Below are 21,039 nucleotides of genomic sequence, written 5' to 3' on the forward strand. Positions count from 1 at the left end.
CAGTTTTCTTCTTTGTACTTTTCTTGTCATTGTTATTTGAGCCAAAAAAAAAAAAAGCAGTTTAAGAAAAGTATCTTTTAGCTCCTCTTTTTTGTTCATGTTTGAATGGGTTGAATGAGTGACGCTAAAATGTAAACATCCTGCTGCCCTATAGCATAATGAGATATTATTCCACCTTTATACTTGTTCCAAGAGGAGTGATCTTATCTGCAGCAACCCACCTATGGGTTAGATATGTGAGTTGAATGTGTTTAACCAGATGCTATACTTGTGAAAATATAAAGCTCATTTATGCTTGTAATCGATAATACATAATTAAATATTAGAGGGTTTTTCCCCCTAAACTTCAAGATTTCTAGTATTGATCCTAATGAAGAATTTTCTTACATAGAGTAATTACTTTGTTCATTTGTGTGTCCAATATATAATTCTTTGCATGTTGCCTGTGGGCCAGGCATTGCTTATAGGAAAAAAGGATAAAGCAGTAAACAAAACAACTATGTGTCTTACCTTCAGGGAACTTACATGTATTTATTATCAACTTTCATACATTTGTACAGTAAATACACTAAAATCAAAACAATGCAGACTATAATTTAATTGCTTAGTCTTTGTTTTGTGATTCATCTGGCACTTGGGATATTTAAGCACGTATAGGGGAAATAACGCAAGTGTTAGGATCATAGGTTTAAATTCCATCTTCACAATGGCTAGTCATGTCACCTTGTGCAAGTTACTTAACCTTTCCAAGCTTTATTTCCACTTTTTAAAAATCAGGATAATAACTATCTCACTAGGTAGCTTTGACAGTTAAATATGATTGTAGATTCTCCTATATGGTCACTACATGATAAATGCAAATTTCCTGCCCCATCCTCTGTGCAGTTTTTCTGAGCCATCAAAACTAATATCAGTTATTGATCTAACAATATTGGAATTAAAAACCATAGACCAAATTAGCATCAAACATAGTTAATATTCTACAGGGCAAAAAAACCCCCAAACCTTATCAGGTTTACAAATTATAAATTATAAAATGACTGAACCCAATCAATTGTGCTAAATTAAATTTTCTAGACCCAGAGAATCAGATGACTCTCAGTCCTGTTAGAAAATACACTTTAATGTGATATTAAAGCAGTAAGAAACCAAGTTTTATTTTTAAAAAAATCCCATAGCACCAATATAGGTTATTCAATTCTAGAATTCTGTATAAACCAACACTTTGATATGTCAGAAATCTTTTTTGTGTGTGTGTGTGTCAGAAATCATTGATTCTACAAAGTTGCTATTTTAGTCCCTGAGTAAGTTAAAATTTTATGAATATTCTCCTTGCTAACATTTTATCATCAATAAGGGAAAAGAAACCATGGGGTGCCTGGGTGACTCAGTCGGTTAAGCGTCTGAGTCTTGATTTCAGCTCAGGTCATAATCTCCAGGTTCTGAGATCCAGCCCTGCGTAGGGTTCCCTGCTTGGTGGGGAGTCTGTTTGTCTGCTTTTCCCTCTGCCCCTCCCACCCTTGCTCTCTCTCTCTCTTTCTAAAATAAATAAATAAATCTTAAGAAAAAAAACCCACAAATAATTTGCAAAGCGAAATTACATAAAATATTTTTATAAAAATTTGACAGAAATAAAGGTTTAACACACTACTGAAAATAACTCAGGGGTGATTCTGTTATAGCAGTTTAAAACTGTAATAAGAAAAAAGGGTTTTTGTTTCATAGGGCTTTTTTCTTCACTTTGTTCTTCATACTACAGCATTCCATCAGATGTTTTGGAGATTGTGTATTCCATCGGTGCTCAGACAACAGTGGGATGGAATTACCTTTTAGAGCAATATGGGCTGTCAATGTCAGGTGCTGAAAAAAACAAAATTCTGTATGCATTGTCAACCAGCAAACATCAGGAAAAGTTAATAAAGTAAGTGCATAAACTTAACTAACTTGTTAAAAGTAAACTGATACAAATTCAATGAAGTAAAAAAAAAATTCAATGAGGTCACTAAAATATTGCCCTCCAACTTCAAAGGCATTAAAATAATTTAATCAAGATTTGATTTGCTTTGACTTTACTTCCAAAAAATACATATTGACAAATGCAAATAGTGAAAACAGATATATTCCTAGTTATTAATCTGGTGACCAATACTGGACAAATGGCTACATTTTACATCAAAACTTTGGAGAAAAATGATCACAAGAATACATTCTTGTGTGTTAGATGTTTTACAAGATGCTAATTAAAGTACTTTGAAGTAATAAGTGAATGAAGTTACTGGCAGAAAAAAATTGAAAGTTCAACTGGAACATTAAAAATGTTAGCCAGGAAGGAATTTGTTATGGATTTTGACAAATTATAATTTTATCATGCCTCTTTCTCTTCTATTCTTTTAATATATTGGTAGCCTGAGTTAATTTCCATTACATAACACATACCATGACAAGTCAAATGGTCTTTATTTCTTCAGATTAATTGAGCTAGGAATGGAAGGAGAAGTCATCAAGACTCAAGAGTTGGGCCTCCTTCTTCATGGGATCACCAGAAGTCCACAGGGGCAGCAATTAGCCTGGAATTTTTTGAGAGAAAATTGGACCCATCTCCTTAAAAAGTTGGTATTCATTTACATCGAATGTGTGCTCTTCCACCTAAATAGCTCAGTTGCCTGAAACCAAGTACAATGATGTGTCCCCCCGAAGCATATAAATGATCCTAGTTCTACCCAAATAGTTTGAAAACTTAATGGGCCAAAATTACTCTGTCCAGGTGTGAGGGAGAGGAATGAGAAGTGAGTGGCAAAGAGATTTCGCTCACTCTGCACAGGCAAAGACCTGCTGGGAGCAAGCGTGTGATGAGTTAAATCCAGTCATCAGCCCCATCCAGCACGCTGAAACCACGTATAGTGCATCAAACACATTTGGCTTGCTTTGTTAATGCAGTTTTGTTCTGGGGGAGAGTTTCAGGAATTTTGATGAGAGCTAACCCCCACCCTCAGGTCCCCTGTGGAAGTGGCCCAGTGGAGAGCTTAGAGGAACTGAAAGAAATCTGATCAAAAGTGTTTGGGGAGCACTCCCACCCCTTTTGAAAACTCAATCAGTTCTGAGTCTTTTCTCGGATTTCAACTCTTAGGAGAACCAGAGCTCACTCCAGCGTGCTCCTGGGCCTAAAGTATCCCCCAGAAGGAACCAATAATGGTTAGATTTCATTGGAAGGCACAGGATGGCATTGCTTTCTTTCACAACAAACCCCTGCTAAGGCACTCAGCTAGTCCTTATCCAGAATCAAAATGTCACTTACAAACTATTTGGAAAATATCCTGAATCTGAGAGCTGCACAGTCTGTTCTGTTTACCTTAGTGTCAGTATCTCTGATTTCCATCATTCCCAGTTCCTCTTCCCTCTCATTTGTTAGCCATGAAGGACTCAGAGCCTCCATAGCTTTGTGTAAGCAAAAAGAGCATTTTCACCCCTCTGCCAAGGCCTTGAAGGAGGTTTGAATTCTCATGGTATCAAACAGAAACAGCTTTAAAAAACGTGTGTGTGTGTGTGTGTGTGTGTGTGTAAAATGAGCGTGTGTATGTTTCCTTAAGGATTACTGGAATCATTGGTTGGGTCGTTTGCATGACTATCAGTTCCCTCCCCTGAAATGATGAGACTTTTTCTGCAATGCCATAGATTTCCTTTGTCACTAGAAATGATCCTCCTGCCTGACCATGTGCACAGCCTGGACTTGGAATCATTTCTAAGATGTATCTGTTCTCTGCTTTTCAGCACGAATCCCTTTGACTTATGGTATAAATTCTCTATATAAGACACTGGGGTGAAGGACTCACTCTGTGGCTACAAGTGAGAGTTCAACCAAATAGCATTGCCCCCCACCCCCCCAAAATACTGTGTATAAAGACAGTGGATTTCCAAAATGGGAGGGGAAGTGTGCAAGACAGTACATGAGAGTGCAAGGAGAACATATTACTACATTTATTAGTTCTTATGCTATTAAATTTTCTATTTGACCTATAACATAGTACATGCATATAATACATAAATATAAATATGAATATTGGGAAGTTTGTGGACAAAAAAATCTTTACCAATGGAGTGCATAATAAAAACATAAAGAATGCTGCTTTAAGCATAAACATATATTTAAACATAAACATTGCTGGATAAGCTAGTCACACAGTTCCTAAAAAGGCTTTATCTACATTTTAATCTTATGGTCAAATTTGACACACTTTGGGACGTCTGGGTGGCTCAGCGGTTAAGCGTCTGCCTTCCAGCTCCGGGCGTGATCCTGGAGTCCCAGGGTCAAGTCCCGCATACCGCTCCCTGCATGGAGCCTGCTTCTCCCTCTGCCTGTGTCTCTGCCTCTCTCTCTCTCTCTGTGTCTCTCATGCATAAATAAATAAAAAAAAAAAAATAAATAAATAAATAAATAAATAAATCTTTAAAAAAAACCTTTAAAAGAAATTTGATACACTTCATAGCTTTGGGATTTTCCTGAATAATTTATTCTTATGGTAATTAATAGAATATATTGTAATGTACAAGCTTATTATAGTGATTAATGTCATATATTTTAAAAACATATGGTATCATAAAGATAAGGCCAGTATTTCTACTACTTAAGTCTGTGTGTTTCTCTTTTTATTTGCAGATTTGACTTGGGCTCACATGCTATGAGAATAATCATCTCTGGCACAACATCTCACTTTTCTTCCAAGGATGAGTTGCAAGAGGTTTGTGACTCTCTACTGCTAACAACCTAAAAATAAATGTTCAAATCGTAAAACTGAAAGCAAACCTAGATGTAATCTGGTTTATTTATTTTTTAAAAAATTTTTTATTTATTTATGATAGTTACAGAGAGAGAGGGAGAGAGAGAGAGAGAGGCAGAGACACAGGCAGAGGGAGAAGCAGGCTCCATGCACCGGGAGCCCGACATGGGATTCGATCCCGGGTCTCCAGGATCACGTCCTGGGCCAAAGGCAGGCGCCAAACCACTGTGCCACCCAGGGATTCCCCGTAATCTGGTTTAAAGTTCTTGTTTTATTAAAAGAAAATAAATAGTTCATCCAGTGTCACATAGAAAGTAAATGGAAGGGACAGGGCTAGAACGTCTTAAAATACAGGTGTTCATAGCATTCAAAATGAAAATTACACTTAAGAGATGAGTCCTTGCTTATTTTTTGTTTCATAGTGTATTGTCACAGAAGTGGCTATATTGAAGTTTGGGAGAGTACTTAACGGTCCTTTTTTTACCAAAACTACTGTTGTTGATAATTCTACTTTTTTTTTTAAAGCATTCAAATGTTTTACATCTTCTTTCCAAAGTGAATCTTGAGTTATTTACCCTTTAAGGAAACTCAGAATTCTACAACTTAAATCCTAGCTTAACTGTATGACTTGGCTTGATCACTAAACATTTTTACTCACAGTGTGCTCACTTATAAGGTAAGGATTTATCATTTTTGTCTTACATTATCTATTGTCTGAAGATAAAGTGAAAAATAATTACACCACACACACAAAAAAAAAGAGGAAAAAAAATCAACCATTCAAAGGTTGGCAGAGAAATGATTACTCTGGTGTTTGTATAATTTGCAAGCTGTTCTGAAACCCTTTGCAAGAGCAAGTATTTTATGAACCATGTCAGTAATTTTTTTCTTGCTTATTTTTCAGGTGAAACTCTTCTTTGAATCTCTTGAGGCTGAAGGATTACATCTGGATATTTTTCAAATTATTTTGGAAACCATATCCAAAAATATTAAGTGGCTGGAGAAGAATCTTCCCACTCTGAAGACTTGGCTACTGGTTAGTTCTTAAGTGGTCAGTAGAAAGAGCACTTTGGTTGTGGACATGAAGTCAACAAAGCTCAAGTCAAAGCTCTGGATATTTCGTCTAAGCCACCAAGCAGCCTCAAGAAACCAGCCAGCTCAACTGCCTGCCCTCACCAGCTGTCTCTAGCTGACAGATGTATGATGTTGAGGTGGGGGAAATCCACTTCAGTAGCCTATTTAAATGTAAACTTCCTGAGTAATGGAGATATGTTGAGATGTGAATATAAATATATAGACATAGCTGTAATAGATTAGCCACACGGCACATTACCTACATTGCCTTACATCATGCTACTTTTTTTGCTTCTTTGATGCTTTTTCTAACCTGCTTAGTATCCTGGAGTTTGCCCAGCCAGTTTTACCTTCAAGGAAACATAGCCAATTCTTTTTTAAAAAATCTTTCATTTGCATCCTTTCGTCTCCTCCTTTTCTTCCTCCTTCATCTCAGCCTGCATAGTTCATTTAATTTCTACCATTCATGGACAATCTGAATCAAATTATGTAGTATAAGGATCAGGAAAACAGAGAATTTGTCACCAAATCTCAGATTATTAGAAGCTAGGTGTCAGAGTTTATTAACAAAATCAGGAGGGCTACTTGGCTTGAACCTCACATTTATTTTTTATATTTTATTTATTTATTTGAGAGAGAACACAGGCAGGGAGGAGGGGCAGAGGGAGAAAGAGAAGCAGAACCCCTACTGAGCAGGGTGGGTTCAGTCCCCACTCTGGGGACCCTGGGATCATGGCTTGAGCCAAAGGCAGGTGCCTAATCAACTGAGCCACCCAGGTGCCCCAAGCCTCACATTCTTAATGAGCCTCAAGTGTAGCCTTCTGAGGTCATCTCCACGGGCAGCAAAATCTGTAGTCACAGAGGCTCAGGAGAGAACAATGATACCTCACCACTTTAAACCATACACTGTCACTTTTTAAAAAGATTTTATTTATTTATTTTTTTATGAGAAACAGATTGAGAGAGAGAGAGGCAGAGACAGGCACAGGGAGAAGCAGGTTCCATGCACGGAGCCCAATGTGGGACTGGATCCCGGGACTCCAGAATCACGTCCTGAGCTGAAGGGAGGCACTCAGCCACTGAGCCACCCAGGCGTCCCTACACTCAAATTTTTAATCTTTTGAAAATTGCAAAATTAGTTGGTATTGTGTATATTTCCAGTTAACTCAGGTTTAATGTAAATATTTAAATGAATCATCATACTTTATAATTAAGTTTTAGCATTTCTTTATATTTTTAAAGGAAACTCGACCTCTGAAACGCATTTCTAGATGCTTCTCTGAATTATTTTAATAAGGTATTTGGAATGAACAAAGAAACTACCACTCCAAATACAGGTTGTAAATTTAATAAATTCATGTACCCATGTATGAATCAGTATGAAGATATAAACATATTCTAGAAAAATTTGAATCAATACACAGATGATTAACTTTTCTGGGCTATTAAGGGAAGCTGGGATGTTGGGGCAGAGGTGAGGTGGGAAGGGTATTGACTAGTCCATTTTGGAGTGATATCTTGAAGGTTTATAGATCTTTCTTTGGTGCCACAGTCAGAGAGAGGGTACAATTTGGATAGACCATGGGCATGACATTTTGTTAAGTTTTCAAACCATTTCTTGGAATCTTTGAAGTATCCTTGGCTTTAGATTTGACTTGGTTGTGGTCCTACCACAGTCTGTGTAATGCATATATCCCTCTGCAATTATATGTACTTTCAAATAAAGAAACTGAAAAAGTAAAGAATGTCATTTTTCTACCAATATAATGTGTAAATTAAGCAGAAGAATGTGTATGAGTTTTGGTAGATCTGTTCTGTCATATTTATTTCCATAAACATGTAAAGTTCTTTCTTTTGTATAGTAAGTTATCCACCATAAATTTCCAAGTTTTTGATTTTCTTCCTCTTAGTTCTTTATTTATAGACATTTGTACCTTTTCACATCCCTAAGGATTGGGTAGAGAAGTAGAAGTTGTAGTAGAAATAGCCGATTATTTTTTGTGGAGAATGAACATGAGAAGTACTGTGCCAAAATTGTTTTAACAAGTAAGGAGTTTTTTTTTTTTTTTTTTTAAAGAAATGTATTCTACTTCGTGTGGTATTTCAAAACCTTTCTGGTAGATGACAAACCCCCAGCACCAACTCAGATTTGGCTAATGTTAGTTTTACTTCCTTTTACCCCAAATGAGCAAACAAGCTATGAAAAAGTTATACACAAGATTGTGAATGGATGATGGAGGGAGCAGATGCAGTTCTGTCCCTCACTGAATTCCCAGAGTCTTGGGAGGATTTTATGGTCTCCAAAGGCCACCCAGAATGAGAAATCTTCCATACCAGGGGGCCCAGAACCAATGTCTTGCTCCCTTTTAGGCTTCGTGTAGGGGTCAATGGGGACTTCAGTCCTCAGCAGTCCAACTTCACCACCATGATAGGAATTTCTCGTCCTATGTCATGTATATACTTCTGCATTTCATTCCTTGCTATGTCATTGGGTCTATATGAGGTTCCACAGAATCAAATGATCATAGATCCTGATTTTCTGAGGGAAGTTCCTGTTTTTTGTTTGTTTGTTTGTTTTTTGTTTGTTTGTTTGTTTTGAGTGGAGGAAGGATTTATTCCAGCCTAATTACAAGGGGGACCTCCAAATAGTCCTGGAGGCTAGTTTTCCGGTTGAACACTGATGTCTACCAAACACAAGGTTGTTTAAAATGGCCACAGTTTTACTCTGCAAATTTACTTTGCTTATATTCACTATTGATCTTCTTTCTTCTATTTAACCATATATCACAATTTTTCATTTCAGCATGTAATGGTTTACAACCATTACGTTTACAGACTTTTTTATTTTTAAATATTTATTTATTTATTTATTCATTCATTCATTCATTCATTCATTCAAGAAAGACACAGAGACATAGGCAGAGGGAGAAACAGGCTCCCTACAGGGAGCCCGATGTGGGACTTGATCCCAAACTCCGGGATCACGCCCTGAGCTTAGGGCAGATGCTCAACCGCTGACATTTACAGACTTTAAACCATTTATCTGTTATATTATCTGCTCCCAGAAGTCTTAATCTCATTCATCAAAGTGATAAGGTCTCTAAATCATAAGGAAGAAAGGGTGAAAAAATATTATGAAAGACATAGGTTAGCTGGGTTGAAGCACATGCATGCTTTATGTAACCTAATATTTTATTTTTTTTATTTTTATTTTTTTTGTAACCTAATATTTTAATAGATAGTGCCAGGTTACCTCCAACTTAAGTTTTCATTGTTTATTGTTTTTCTAGTTCCTATTTTGTTATTCACTGTTTGTTATATCTGTAAAGGGGTGTTAGTTTACTTAAAAAAAAGATTTATTTATTTGAGAGAGAGAGGGAGAGATACTGTGCAAGAGTTAGCAGGGGGAGGGGGAGAGGGAGAAAGAGAGAGACAGAATCTCAAGCAGACTCCCCCCAACTCAGCACAGGGCCAACTGGGGCCTTGATCCCATGACCCTGAGATCATGACTGGAACTGAACTCAAGAGTCAAATGCCTAACTTACTGAGCCACTTGGGCATCCCTAATTCACTTTCTTTTTACCCCTGTATCCTGTGCTTGTCGGTACCAAATGTTAATCTTTTATATCTGGTAACACTTTCCCTGGTAAAGTACAGCTCCCCCAGATATATCCATAGTTATGCCATTAGTTTCTTTTGATTGACATTTGCTTGATGTATTTTTCTCTGTCCCATTACTTTGAAATTTTCTGTATTTAGTCTCAGATGAGTCTTTTGTAAACGGGTTACACCTGAATTTTCTCTGCTATTCTGTTTCCCCACTTGGGCAAGCTCAGGCTCTCCCATCTGTCCTTCCCACTCTCAAAGGCAGAAAAAGTGAAGCTTCAGATGCCCTCCAGGTGAACATTGACTTCAGCCTTCTGCTTACCCCTCAGGGTTCCTGCCTTCCATTAGTTTTTGATCCAGGACTATTTCTTACTAGCTTTCCAGGTCATCAATACATTCAAACAATTAATTATTTTTTGATTTTATGTTTTTAATTATTCTCAGTAAAAAGGTCAGGGCATTTAGTCTATGCATATTCCAAGAAATGATAATTTATTTTCAACAATGTGCAAATGCCTAACACTTTTACATAAGAGCCTCCTTAGGATGGAAATTGGTTTTCAGTATTGACTGTGTAGTATTGATTTGTCATAAATAAAGTCGTGGATGCCTAACATTGTATCAGGAAGTTAGGAGTATACACAGATCATTTGTTCAGGATTTAAATTGGGAAAATTTTCCAATATTCATAGGGAGAAATGGCTAGAAAGTATGAGAAATGTAGATCTGACAAAGTAAAAAGAATTTCTGTGTCTCAGTCAGCTCTGCAAACTTTACTTCGCAATCCTAACTTCAAGATCTTTTGCTAATTTTTTCTCTTTTCTCCAAAAGTTTTCATCTTCTACTATGTTCCCAGATGAAGTCAGGAAGCCAGTTTTTTATTCTCAGTACACGATTAATTAATTCTTACTGTTGGGTATTTACACATATAATTTCCCACACTTCTTTTTTTTAAATTTTATGTATTTATTCATGAGAGACACACACAGAGAGAGCGGCAGAGACATAGGCAGAGGGAGAAGCAGGCTCCATGCCGGGAGCCTGATGTGGGACTCGATCTCGGGTCTCCAGGATCACACCCTGGGCAGAAGGCAGGTGCTAAACCACTGAGCCACCTAGGTGTCCCCAATTTCCCACACTTCAAAATTCATACCTCACCTCTGTTGAATTATGCCATATTTCTTTCTTTCTTTCAATATGTCATTTCAGGTTCATGCTTCTGCAAGGAATCCACCTGACAGGTCTCTGCAATCATCCAAACAACACTTGTTATAATTACAAACCCCATTTTAAAGTAGGCAGAGTAAATTGTCTATGAAAAGACTTAATGACTACAAAGGACATTATTTCCTGGTTTTAAAACCATATCCCTCCTTAAAAACTGTTCTCTAGTAAACTGAGTTTGGAAATTCTAACTAATTTATAATTATTTTGAGTTCGAGTTGGGAAAAAGTTAGGTTGAACACTCTAAACACTCAAATACGGCAAGAGGCAGGGATGGGAGTTGGGGAACTTTTTCTGAAAGACGAATGAGTGTCTTTGTGGCCCAAGGCTATTAGTATCTACTTTTATTTTCTTTCTATTCATGCCTCTAGATGTAGGCCCAAAGACTAGCAGTAGGAATTTTAGAAGGATAAACAAGAGCTTTTAAGCTGGTAAGAGGTAAACAGGTCGAGAGACTCAAGCTAATAAAGATCAAAGACAAGATCTGATCTGAATCAACTTGCACAATTCGTGTGAACCAGATAGAGCCCACAGGAGTCAGACCCTGTGTCCTGGGCAAGTTAATTCAACTCACACTCAAGGACTACATTAGGGTCATTTAAGCAACGGTGAATACGTTGTTGGTTAATGAGAGAAACTGGATAGCTTTTCAAGGTTTAATCTTATTCTAACTTGTGCCTTATCTATAGGCCACAGTTATGACACTCCTGATCAAAGCACGGCTTTGTTTTATTTTACTTTATTATTTTTTCAAAGCACTGTTTAAAAAATGATGTTCTGTATTCTAGAAAAACCATTACCTAGTAGAAAAAGCATTTTAGGTCAGCCCAGGTGGCTCAGCAGTTTAGCGCTGCCTTCGGCCCAGGGAATGACCCTGGAGACCAGGGATCGAGTCCCACGTCAGGCTCCCTGCATGGAGCCTGCTTCTCCCTCTGCCTGTGTCTCTGCCTCTCTTTCTCTCTGTATCTCCCATGAATAAATAAAATAAAACCATTAAAAAAAAGAAAAAGCATTTTATTCTCCTAATTTAGATAACTGTTTCTCTGGGCAGCCTAGCTGTTTGGATTTTAAGGCCAAGGGGAATATACTTATTGTTTCCTTCATCTCACTGAGGACTTAGATAGAAATAACACCTGCAGTGTTGGACTTGCAAGTCTAGATCTAAAAAATGCTACCTAAAAAAAGGAAACCTCATAGCCTTTTCTTCAAAATACATCTTCTCATTCAGTTGCCTCTTCTTCTAGAATTTCACCATTACAGATTCATTCCTTTGGGCTAATAAAAGTTAAAGTATTCAATTGTAACTCATTAGTCATGCTTTAGTGTTACTTTTTAATTTTTTTAAAGATGAATACTTATTTCTTTATAGCTAGCTGAGAAAAGAGCCCTAAGGAGAGAGAGAAACCTGAAGCTGGGAGAGGGGATTGGGATGGGTGGGTTCTGGGACAAGGGCAACACTCTAGAAAATACTGGTTTGGTGGGAAGCTCTGGAAGGCAGTATCTGTCACTTACTCAAGTGTGTTATTTACAGATGGCATTTGATAAATATTTGTTGACTGTGGGAAGCAGCATCTAGAATTGAGGAAGGAAAATATAAAATGGGACCTAGTAGAACTCAGAGACCTCTACTTGTCAATTCTGCCCCAGACTGGTCCTGCTAGTACATATGTATACGTCCGTGTCATGTGTTGTGCATTATGCATGTATCCTGGGTGCTTGTCCGGACCGGCCCAACGTATTGCAAGCACCTTAAAAGCAAAACTGTACCTCCCGCTTTGTTTTTCTCAGTTCTCTTTGGTGTTCCAGGCACCGTGGGTATCCCACAATGTTTCTGACCGACAGCCTGTGCTGGCAGCTATCAGCCAAAGGGAGGAAGAAAGCATCTGAGTCATCCCGGAGTCAGCCAAGAATCACAGTCAAGTATAATTTTCTTCATAAATATTACAGTACCTTCTCATGCTCAAAAACAAACAAAAAACCCGAAGGACACATTTAATGGGAAGGAATCTTAGGCTCTGGTTTAGCACAGCTGCTAGAAATAAAGGAGAAGGAAAACTGAAACAGAATCTTTAGGAGGGTAACATCTCCCTAGAAAGAGCAGGTCAATCAAAAGTTCCAACTAGAGATAATTTCTAAAAATAACATGTATATCTTCTGACTTTTATAGAGGAAGGCCTATAAATGGTTTTCATAGCCTGAAGCAGGGCCCACTGTCCCTGATGCCTTCCTAGCCTGGGTAGGGCCCAACTGATTGCAGGGCTTAAATACCAGTATCAAGAACTCCGTTTTCTCAGGACATTATTATTTTAAATTATTGGGTTGGAATAAATCAGCATCATACAAATTTGTTTGCTCTCACATTATACTTTGCAAGTCTAGACTTTTTTTTTTTTTTGCATGCAATATACTGGTACTAAAATGTCACAGTTCACATCTAACAGTAATAGCAAATACAACCTTAGTGCTGATTTTGTGCCAGTCTCTGTTTAAAGCACCTTTGGTGTGTTATTTCATCTTATTCTTACAATAATCCTAAGAGGGTGGTAGTACTTGTCTCCTCAGTTTACAAAGGTGAAAATGAAGCCCAGAAAGATTAAGCAACTTGCTCCAGTCGCAGAGGCACAGGTATTTAGGACACTCATAGAGTGTACCTATCAACATAGTCAATCTTAGAACATTTTTACCCAAACAAGGATCCCCCATACTATGAGCAGTCGCTTCCCTTCCTCCCTCCCTACAGTCTTAGGCAAACACTAATCTTTCTCTATCATTTTGCCTAGTCTGAACTTTCCATATAAATGGAATAATACAATGTGTAGTTTTCTGTAACTGGCTTCTCTGATGAACACTTTTTGGCTATTATGAATAATGCTGCTATGAACATCCATGCACAAGTTTTTGTATAGATATAAATTTTCAATTATTTTGGCTATATAGCTAAGAGTGAAATTGCTGGATCATTTGTTAATTCTATGATAGTTTTTTGGGGGAACTGCCAGACTATTTTCCAACACAACTGTACCATTTTATATTCCCACCAGCAGTGTATGAACATTCCAATTTGTCTAGATCTTCACCAACATTCCTTATGTCTACCTTTTTGATTCTAGCCATCCGATGCCTGAACCTAGCCATACTGCAAAGTGGCTTCTCACTGCAGTTTTGATTTGCATTTGCCTTATGGCTAATGATATGTACCATCTTTTCTTTTTCTTTTTTTTAAGATTTTATTTATTTATTCATGAGAGACACAGAACTAGAGGCAGAGACACAGGCAGAGGGAGGAGAAGCAGGTTCCATGCAAGGAGTCCAATGCGGGACTCGATCCCGGAAATCTGGGATCAGGCCCTGAGCCAAAGGCAGACGCTCAACCGCTGAGCCACCCAGGTGTCCCTGTACCATCTTTTCATGTGTTTATTAGTCAGGTGTATGTCTTCTTTGGAGAAATGTCTATTTGGATTTTTTGCTCTTTTTTAATTGATTTATTTGTCTTTTATTATCGAGTTGTAAGAGTTCTTTATATATTCTAGATATAAGTCTCTTGTGAGGTAGATGACTTGCAGATATTTTGTCTCATTCTGTGGGTTGTCTTTTCACTTCTTGATGCTATCCTTTGAGGTCAAATCTTTCTTGATACTTATCTTCAACTTTCTTTCTGTTAGAAGCTGTTACAATGAGTTGAATAGTGAAAACCCCCACCAAAGTTCACATGTTGAAGTCATAACACTCACAACCTCAGAATGGGACTTTATTGGAAATGAGGTCATTGCAGATGTAATTTGTTATGATGACATCATACCCTGATCTAACATGACTAGTTCCCTTATTAAAAGGGAAAATATGGATACAGGAGGGTACACAAGGAGAATGCCGTCTGAAGACTTGGAGTTATACTGCCATCAGCCACGGAAGCCAGGATAGAGCCTGGAACATATCTTTCCCAGGAGCCTTCAGAGAGAACATGGCCCTGCTGACTCCTTGAACTTGGGCTTCTAGCCTCCAGAACCATGAGGGAATAAATTTCTGTTGTTTAGGCTACCTAAATTGTGATACTTTTTTACAGGAGCCTTTGCAAACTAATATAAATGCTTAATTTATTTTTTCATTTTAGCAGTTATTTCCAGATCGGAATTTGAAGTTTAATAATATACCATTTCCTGATTTGGAAGCCTAATGGCATTGACCAATTCCATGAAAAATTACATTAAATTTGGGCTCTATCTTTACTATTCTGTTGATAAGTACCTTAGGGTTTAAAGAAATTATTATCAAAACATTATTAAAATATTTCGGTGATTATAACCTTCAGTGGACATTTAGGTGGCCTACTTGACATTTCAGTTGCTTAACCCCCACTTTTCCCTACTGAATAATAAAAATGATTTTACCCAGTCCCTCTTACTTCCTCCTGTGAAACAGGGAAGTGATCTTAAACTCAGTACTCCTAAACTCTGCTTTAAGATACCACCCATAATAACACTGTTTTTATTTCCAGTGATTGGTTTAGAAATGTATAAAATTCAGTTTTGGCAATTGAAACCCAGGAAGAATTCTTTCGGGGGGTTTTTGAGAAAAGTTTCCTTGCTCTTGAGAAAGAGACACCGAAGAAAAGGTTCCTTCTCTCTTGTCTGATGCAGCCCATGTCCTGTCCACAGGACGCTCAGTCTTTTGGAGAACTGCTCACAGAGCGGACAGAGTGAGAAGCTGGGTTCTTGGTGAGGTTGGGAGCTGTGACTAAAGACTGTCTTATCTCTGCACTTATGTGAGATGATAATTTTCCTTAATGTTTATGCTGATTTGATTCAGCATTTTGGTTTTTGTAGGCCAAAGCATCTAAACTAGTATATAACTGTTCCTTTCTAATAATCTTTCAGTTTACTTAGCAAACTTAGAAACTTTTTGCTAATGTCTAAGCTCTATAAGAACTCTGTTGGATAATTATATTGCTTTCCTTAGTGCTCTAAATATTTATTAATTTGTGATAGCTTCAAACATCACTAATTGGTGCAGAGCATGTGTGCTGCAAATAGGTTACATTTAATGAGATATTGACTCCTCTGGTCCTTGGGTAGAGTCTGGAGTAGCTATAAATCTCATGGTAGTCATCTTTGTCCTGGAAGCAAGCAGCGCCCTCCATTTATTGAAGAGTGCTGAATAAATATCATTTTCCGATGTGTATACTGAATTAATATATAGTTTAGCTTAATTTCAAAATAATTAGAGAAGATATTTAATAATGTTAAACCTAAAGTTCACATAGAATATCAGTAAACTAAATTGGAATATCAATTAAATAATTAATGGAACAGTCTTCTAGTAGCCTGAAGTTGGCTATATTTCTCTTTACTCCATATCCCTTTAATGTGTTATTGCCATTGGCCCTAAATTCCCTGTGGGAGTAGGGAAGGAATAGCAAACTCAAGAGCACTCGTTTAGAACACAGACCACCTGAGTTCCAGTCTGTGTGTGCCACCGGACTGGGAGTAACTCCTCTAACCTCTCCAGAATTCAACTTATCCATTAACATGAGACTTGGATTAGTTGATCCATGGCAGACCAAGTGCTTTATTTTGATGGGGAAAAAAAAGTTTCTTTATTCATTGTTTAGCAAATTTGCTGCTTATTTATAAATAAATGCTGTTAGTTACTCAGGGATCTTATATTTTTTTCCTTTGTTATGTTATTTATATTATATTTAGTCCTCTAATTTTTTGGTTTTCTAATGTTAAGTGGTAGACAGCAAGGATCTTGAAAATAATAGGTGGGTATAGCAGATAAAGTCACACTACCTCCTCTGATAATGAATAGTAACTTCATAATAATTTAAAGTATTATATCTTGGGCACCTGGGTGGCTCAGTTGGTTGGGTGTCTGCCTTCAGCTTGGATCATGATGCCCCATCCTGGAATTGAGTCCAGGGTAGGGCTCCCTGCTTTGCGGGGAGCCTGCTTCTTCCTTCCCCTCTCCCTGACACTCCCCCTGCTTGTGCTCTCTCTCTGCCAAATAAATAAATAAAATCTTTAAAGTATTATATTCTTGGGCAGCCCAGGTGGCTCAGCGGTTTAGCGCCGCCTTCAGCCTAGGGCCTGATCCTGGAGACCTGGGATCGAGTCCCACGTCGGGCTCCCTGCATAGAGCCTGCTTCTCCCTCTGCCTCTCTCTCTCTACTGTGTCTCTCATGAATAAATAAATAAAATCTTTAAAAAATAAAGTATTATATTCTTAAACTGAAGATGAAGCTCTGTGTAGGAGGATAAGAGGAAGTTAAAGACTGAAACATAATCAGTAGCAAATTTATGAAATCCTGTTCCCTCAAAGAGTCTTCATGAAGTCAAACGTAAAATGGCATGCAAACAAAACCAAAATACCCACAAAGACATCCCAGAATAAAGCAAAACAGAATTTATTATTATTCTTTTGAAGGTAGGTGGGATTCTAAAACATTTTGGTTGCTTACTCGTTTTACCTCCATTACAAAATCACAAGTCCTTAAATGTCCTTCGTGTGTGTGTGTGTGTGTGTGTGTGTGTGTGTGTGTGCATATACGAATGGGAGGAATAAGAGGCAAGAGGTTGGCAAAGAAGATAAAGAAGTTACTTATCTCTTTCTCAAAGAAATCTCAGAAAGACAGGATGACCCACCTATATATTTGCTACTGCAATGGTGAAGCATTGTTACCACAAGTCTGGAAAACTGAAGTATTTAAGACAACACAAGATAATGTGTTTCACACCTAAAAGCATGATAGACTCTAGCTTACAGGTAAGGTGAGGTGAGGAGATTTAACACCGTAGAGTTTTAAATATCTCTGATCCTAAGTGCTTTGGCTGCAAAAATAACTTCAAAGGAACACGACATGACCTAAAGTATAGGGACGAGTCTCTTATCTGAGCAATAGAAGATGTGGAGTTCTTTTATCAAAATCCATCCCTGCACGTTCTATATGATATCTGAACACACATGGCACCAACCTGGGGGGTTCACTTCCTGTTGGGGGTTCTGAAGTGCCTGGGCCAGGAGGGGAGCCTCTGGTTATTTAACACAGTGGGGAGAGAGCAGCTTTGAGGTATCATAGGATACAGACATCTTCTCTGGAATCATCACAAACACACCACTGTTTCTGGCAGAGTTTTTCAACACTGCAAACGAACTAGAATTCCCCATACCATTGTATCTGTTCACATATGTGTTCATAAATTATTTATTACACACTTACCTTGGGTTGGGATACAGCCCTTAAAAAGGTAATGACCCTGCCTTCATGGAGCTTGCATTCTTGAGAGGCAGATTGCTGATAATGAAACAACCAACAGAAGCATTGGTTCAGAGAGTGATGAATGCCGTGAAGACTACAAAGCGGGGCCCAGTCTTTAGAGAGGAGACTGTGGCTATTTTCCATTGTGTGGTCAGGAAAGGCTGTCTGTAGAGGGGACATTGGAGCCGAGACCTAAAGGACACGAAGATGCCAGCAAGCAAAGTACCAGGCCAAGGACTCCTCCGTGGGCAAGGACCGTGCACGAGGACTGTGGCCAGGGCTGGGTAGAGCGTGCGGACTTCCAGGGACCGCGGGGAGGCCTCTGCGGCCCAAGCGTCGTTATAGCACGTGGACGTGAGGTTCCAGAGCTGGACCAGGAGTTTCGCGTTTCTGGTCCCTGTGATTGGTATCCACCGGAGGTCCTAAAGCTGGACTGAAAAGCAGGTGACTTAGTGGACATTTAAAAGTGCAACATGGCACTCCGATTTCGCTTCTTTTGAGACCTAATTTCTAATTCTGCACGGGTCAAACGACACCCCAGCCCAAGCTGTTGGCAGTCGCCGCCGGATTGCTTGCACCCGGCGTCCCGCTTCTGACAGCCTCGGAGGAGGAGTGTGACAGTTGGCAGGCGCAGGGAGGGTCGCCCGAGCCAAGTCGCTGCAGGGGCCGGGGCTGCGGGAGGGGAGGGGGAGGCGGCTGTGGCTGCGCTGGGGGCGGGGGGGCACGGCTTCCCCTGCGAGCGGGGCGGCGGCGCCCACTTGGACCCGGGGTAAGGAGGCGGGCCCCCGGTTGTTCCATCCCGAGGGTTCGCCGGCTAACGCCTAGATTTGACATTGAAGACAATGCTGGCCCGGGGTCGGAGGCAGCGGCGCGAGCAGCCGAGGCGGGAGCGACTTAGGGGGTTTGCGCTTCTCCCCGGCTTGCTCCGCCCGGCCGGGCCGCGAGCCCCTGCGGCTGCACCCACCCGCGCCCGGGCGCTGATTTAAAGCCCAGCTCCAGGCCTGCAGCTCGGACACTGCGGTGCCCGCACCGCCCGGCGAATCCAGCTCCGGGTTTTGGGACCCGCCTGCGCGGAGAGGTGCGCCCCCCCCCCCTGCGCGTGCTGACCCCCGGGCTCCGCGGGCTCCGCGGGCTCCGCGCAGGTCCCCCCGCCTTCGCGTCTGTGTCCCCGGCTGGCGACCGCGGGGCACCGCTCGGGGGAGGGGCGGGCGGCCCTCCCGACATGACCCGCAGCACCTGCTCCCTCGGGCCTCCTCGGCGAAGCGAGCGACCCGGAGCCCGTCTCCGCGGGGAAAGCGAAGCCTCGAAGTCTGGGCAGCGACCTTGGCCCGCGGGCGCCCGCCCCGCCTCCAGGTGCGGCCTCGGGGCGCCGCTCGGCCGTCGGGACAGCCGCGCGCTCACTGCAGCCCACCGCCCCGATTTAAGGCTCAGCGGGACAGTTCTTTCGGTCTTGTGCGCCTTCTGTGTTTGCTTAGCGTCTGTCTCCGGAATGCCCCCCCTCCCCCGCACGGGGCAATGGTCGTTGTTTTTTTTTTCAGGGGAGGGCGCAGTGCCGAGCTCCCGGCGCCCAGGCCCCCGAGGCCGTCTCCTTTGCTGAACGACTGAACTCCGCCCGGGTCCTGCGGCGCCGCGGCGGCTGCGGGGCTCCCGGGGGGCGTGGCTGCCCCAAGCCCCGCCCCCGAGCCTGGCCCCGCCCCCAAGGCGGGCCCCGCCCCCAGCAGGCCCCCGCCCCCGCCAGTCCCAGGCGCCGGCCCCCGGGGGCCGTGCGGTGTTTTCCCCTCCGGCCTCCCTCGCGCTCTCTCTGCGGCTGTTGCAAAAACCCGGAGCGGCGGAGCCTCAGAGCGGCGGAGCGGCGCCGCCCCTCGCGGCACCTCCCCGGCAGCCCTCGGCGGCCGCGCTGGGCATGCTCAGTCGGCAGCGCCGCTTCGGGGCTTGGAGGAGGAAGCCGGGGCGCCCGGGCGGCGAGGAGCGGCGGCGGCGGGCGGGGAGATGGATCCCTTCACTAACGGTGAGCGGGCGGCGGCGGGCGGCGGCGGCGGCGGGCGGCGGGGCCGGGGGCGGCGGGCCCGGGGCGCGGAGGGCGGCTGGCCGCGGTGACACGCGGGGGCGGCGGGGCGGCGGGGGCGGCGGAGGCCCGCGGGCCCGGGCTGGCTGCGGGTCGGGGCCGCCGGGCGCCGGGGCCGGGTGGGCGCGCCGCAAAGTTCGGGCGGCTTCCCGCGGCGGAGGGGAAAGTTGGCCTCCGGGTTCGCCCCCGCGGAGGCGGCGCGCGCCGCGGCTCTAGGGGCGGGAGGGGTCGGACCGCGGCCGCTGCCTGCAAACTTCTGCGGTGCAGGGAGCTGGGGTCCTTCGGCGGCGCCTGCTGCGGGGCGGGGTGGGGGCGGCGGCGGGTTGGGGGGGGACCCGCGCAGAGGAGGGATGCTGCTGGGTCCTGCGCTGCCGCGGAGCTGCCCGCCCGCCCCGGGCCCCTGCCGTGGGTCCCGGGGGAGGCCCCCCACCCACCCACCCACCCATCCACCCATCCACCCATCCCTGCAGGGCGTTCCAGCTCCCTTTCGGGGGCTCCCGAGGAAGACCTCTTAAATACCAGGGGGTCCGTCCTGCTGATCTCACAATGTGACTTGAGGCCAGAGCCGGAGCCTTGCAGGATGCCCTGCAAACAGCGCCAGCTCCTCACCGAGCGGACGCACACGGTGGATCCCACCCCGGGCAAAACCCATGGCTTTGCTTTGGCCCCCCACCCCCCAAGTGCCAGAGTCACAATACAGGGGTGAGATGTCTTCACCGTTTTTTTTTTTTTTTTTTCTTTGTGGATGGGTTTCCTTTTGGGGATCAGAAAGTAGGAAGGATGCCGGGGAGGGAGAATTGACCCTAAAAATTAAGACGATTCAGTCTGTGGCTGACATGTGTTTTTCTTGCGGGTGGTGGTTGGTTGCTCCAGGTGGACAGTTTGTCGCATTAGTAGAAGCGAATGCCTACTCCAGTTTAGGGTCGGTGGCCACCCCAGAGGTGGAGGCATTGTCCACTGTACATCCCAGGCCCTAGCCGGACTTTCCCTAAGCCTGTTCCATACATGGGACTGGGAATTATCCTAATCTCCCTGTCCCT

At 42.4% G+C, this 21,039-nt stretch overlaps 3 protein-coding genes across 4 annotated transcripts in view; 2 read left to right on the plus strand and 1 right to left on the minus strand.

The window, feature by feature from the left end:
- Nucleotides 1-7,629, plus strand: part of ERAP2 (endoplasmic reticulum aminopeptidase 2) — a 40,308-nt gene extending 32,679 nt beyond the window's left edge. The window contains exons 16-19 of the mRNA XM_055312782.1: nucleotides 1,760-1,921; nucleotides 2,469-2,609; nucleotides 4,655-4,736; nucleotides 5,680-7,629. Coding sequence (XP_055168757.1) covers nucleotides 1,760-1,921; nucleotides 2,469-2,609; nucleotides 4,655-4,736; nucleotides 5,680-5,823 — 529 coding nt within the window. The 3' untranslated portion in view covers nucleotides 5,824-7,629. The remainder of the gene's footprint in view (nucleotides 1-1,759; nucleotides 1,922-2,468; nucleotides 2,610-4,654; nucleotides 4,737-5,679) is intronic.
- On the minus strand, nucleotides 1,730-19,839 carry LOC129501634 (WAS/WASL-interacting protein family member 1). The gene is made up of 7 exons (XM_055312799.1): nucleotides 19,781-19,839; nucleotides 19,171-19,741; nucleotides 18,161-18,367; nucleotides 17,896-17,970; nucleotides 10,609-10,700; nucleotides 2,437-2,567; nucleotides 1,730-1,860 (listed from the first exon to the last, which is right to left on the minus strand). Exons 1-5 carry the CDS (start codon nucleotides 19,837-19,839, stop codon nucleotides 10,656-10,658), a joined length of 957 nt encoding a protein of 318 aa, XP_055168774.1. The 3' UTR covers nucleotides 1,730-1,860; nucleotides 2,437-2,567; nucleotides 10,609-10,655.
- LNPEP (leucyl and cystinyl aminopeptidase) overlaps nucleotides 18,667-21,039 on the plus strand; it is a 92,159-nt gene continuing 89,786 nt past the window's right edge. The window contains exon 1 of one of the 2 annotated variants that reach the window (XM_055312778.1): nucleotides 18,667-19,012. Coding sequence is in view for 1 of the 2 variants with exons in the window: in XM_055312781.1 (XP_055168756.1) it covers nucleotides 19,924-19,942 (19 nt within the window). In the remaining variant the exon portion in view is untranslated. Of the gene's footprint in view, nucleotides 19,013-19,704; nucleotides 19,943-21,039 lie in introns of those variants that run through there. The other variant, XM_055312781.1, reaches the window with a different exon arrangement.

Source organism: Nyctereutes procyonoides, unplaced genomic scaffold (assembly GCF_905146905.1).
Source record: "Nyctereutes procyonoides isolate TBG_1078 unplaced genomic scaffold, NYPRO_anot_genome, whole genome shotgun sequence".
In the NCBI taxonomy this organism is placed as follows: domain Eukaryota; kingdom Metazoa; phylum Chordata; class Mammalia; order Carnivora; family Canidae; genus Nyctereutes; species Nyctereutes procyonoides.

Coding starts and splice junctions, on each gene's coding strand:
- LOC129501634 (XM_055312799.1), bottom strand. CDS start 19,839: ATGCCCAGCGCGGCCGCCGAGGGCTGCCGGGGAGGTGCCGCGAGGGGC. Junction 19,742..19,780: donor GCGAGGGGCGGCGCCGCTCC/GCCGCTCTGAGG, acceptor TTTTTGCAACAG/CCGCAGAGAGAGCGCGAGGG. Junction 10,701..17,895: donor GGGCTGTATCCCAACCCAAG/GTAAGTGTGTAA, acceptor GGATGATTGCAG/AGACCTGTCAGGTGGATTCC.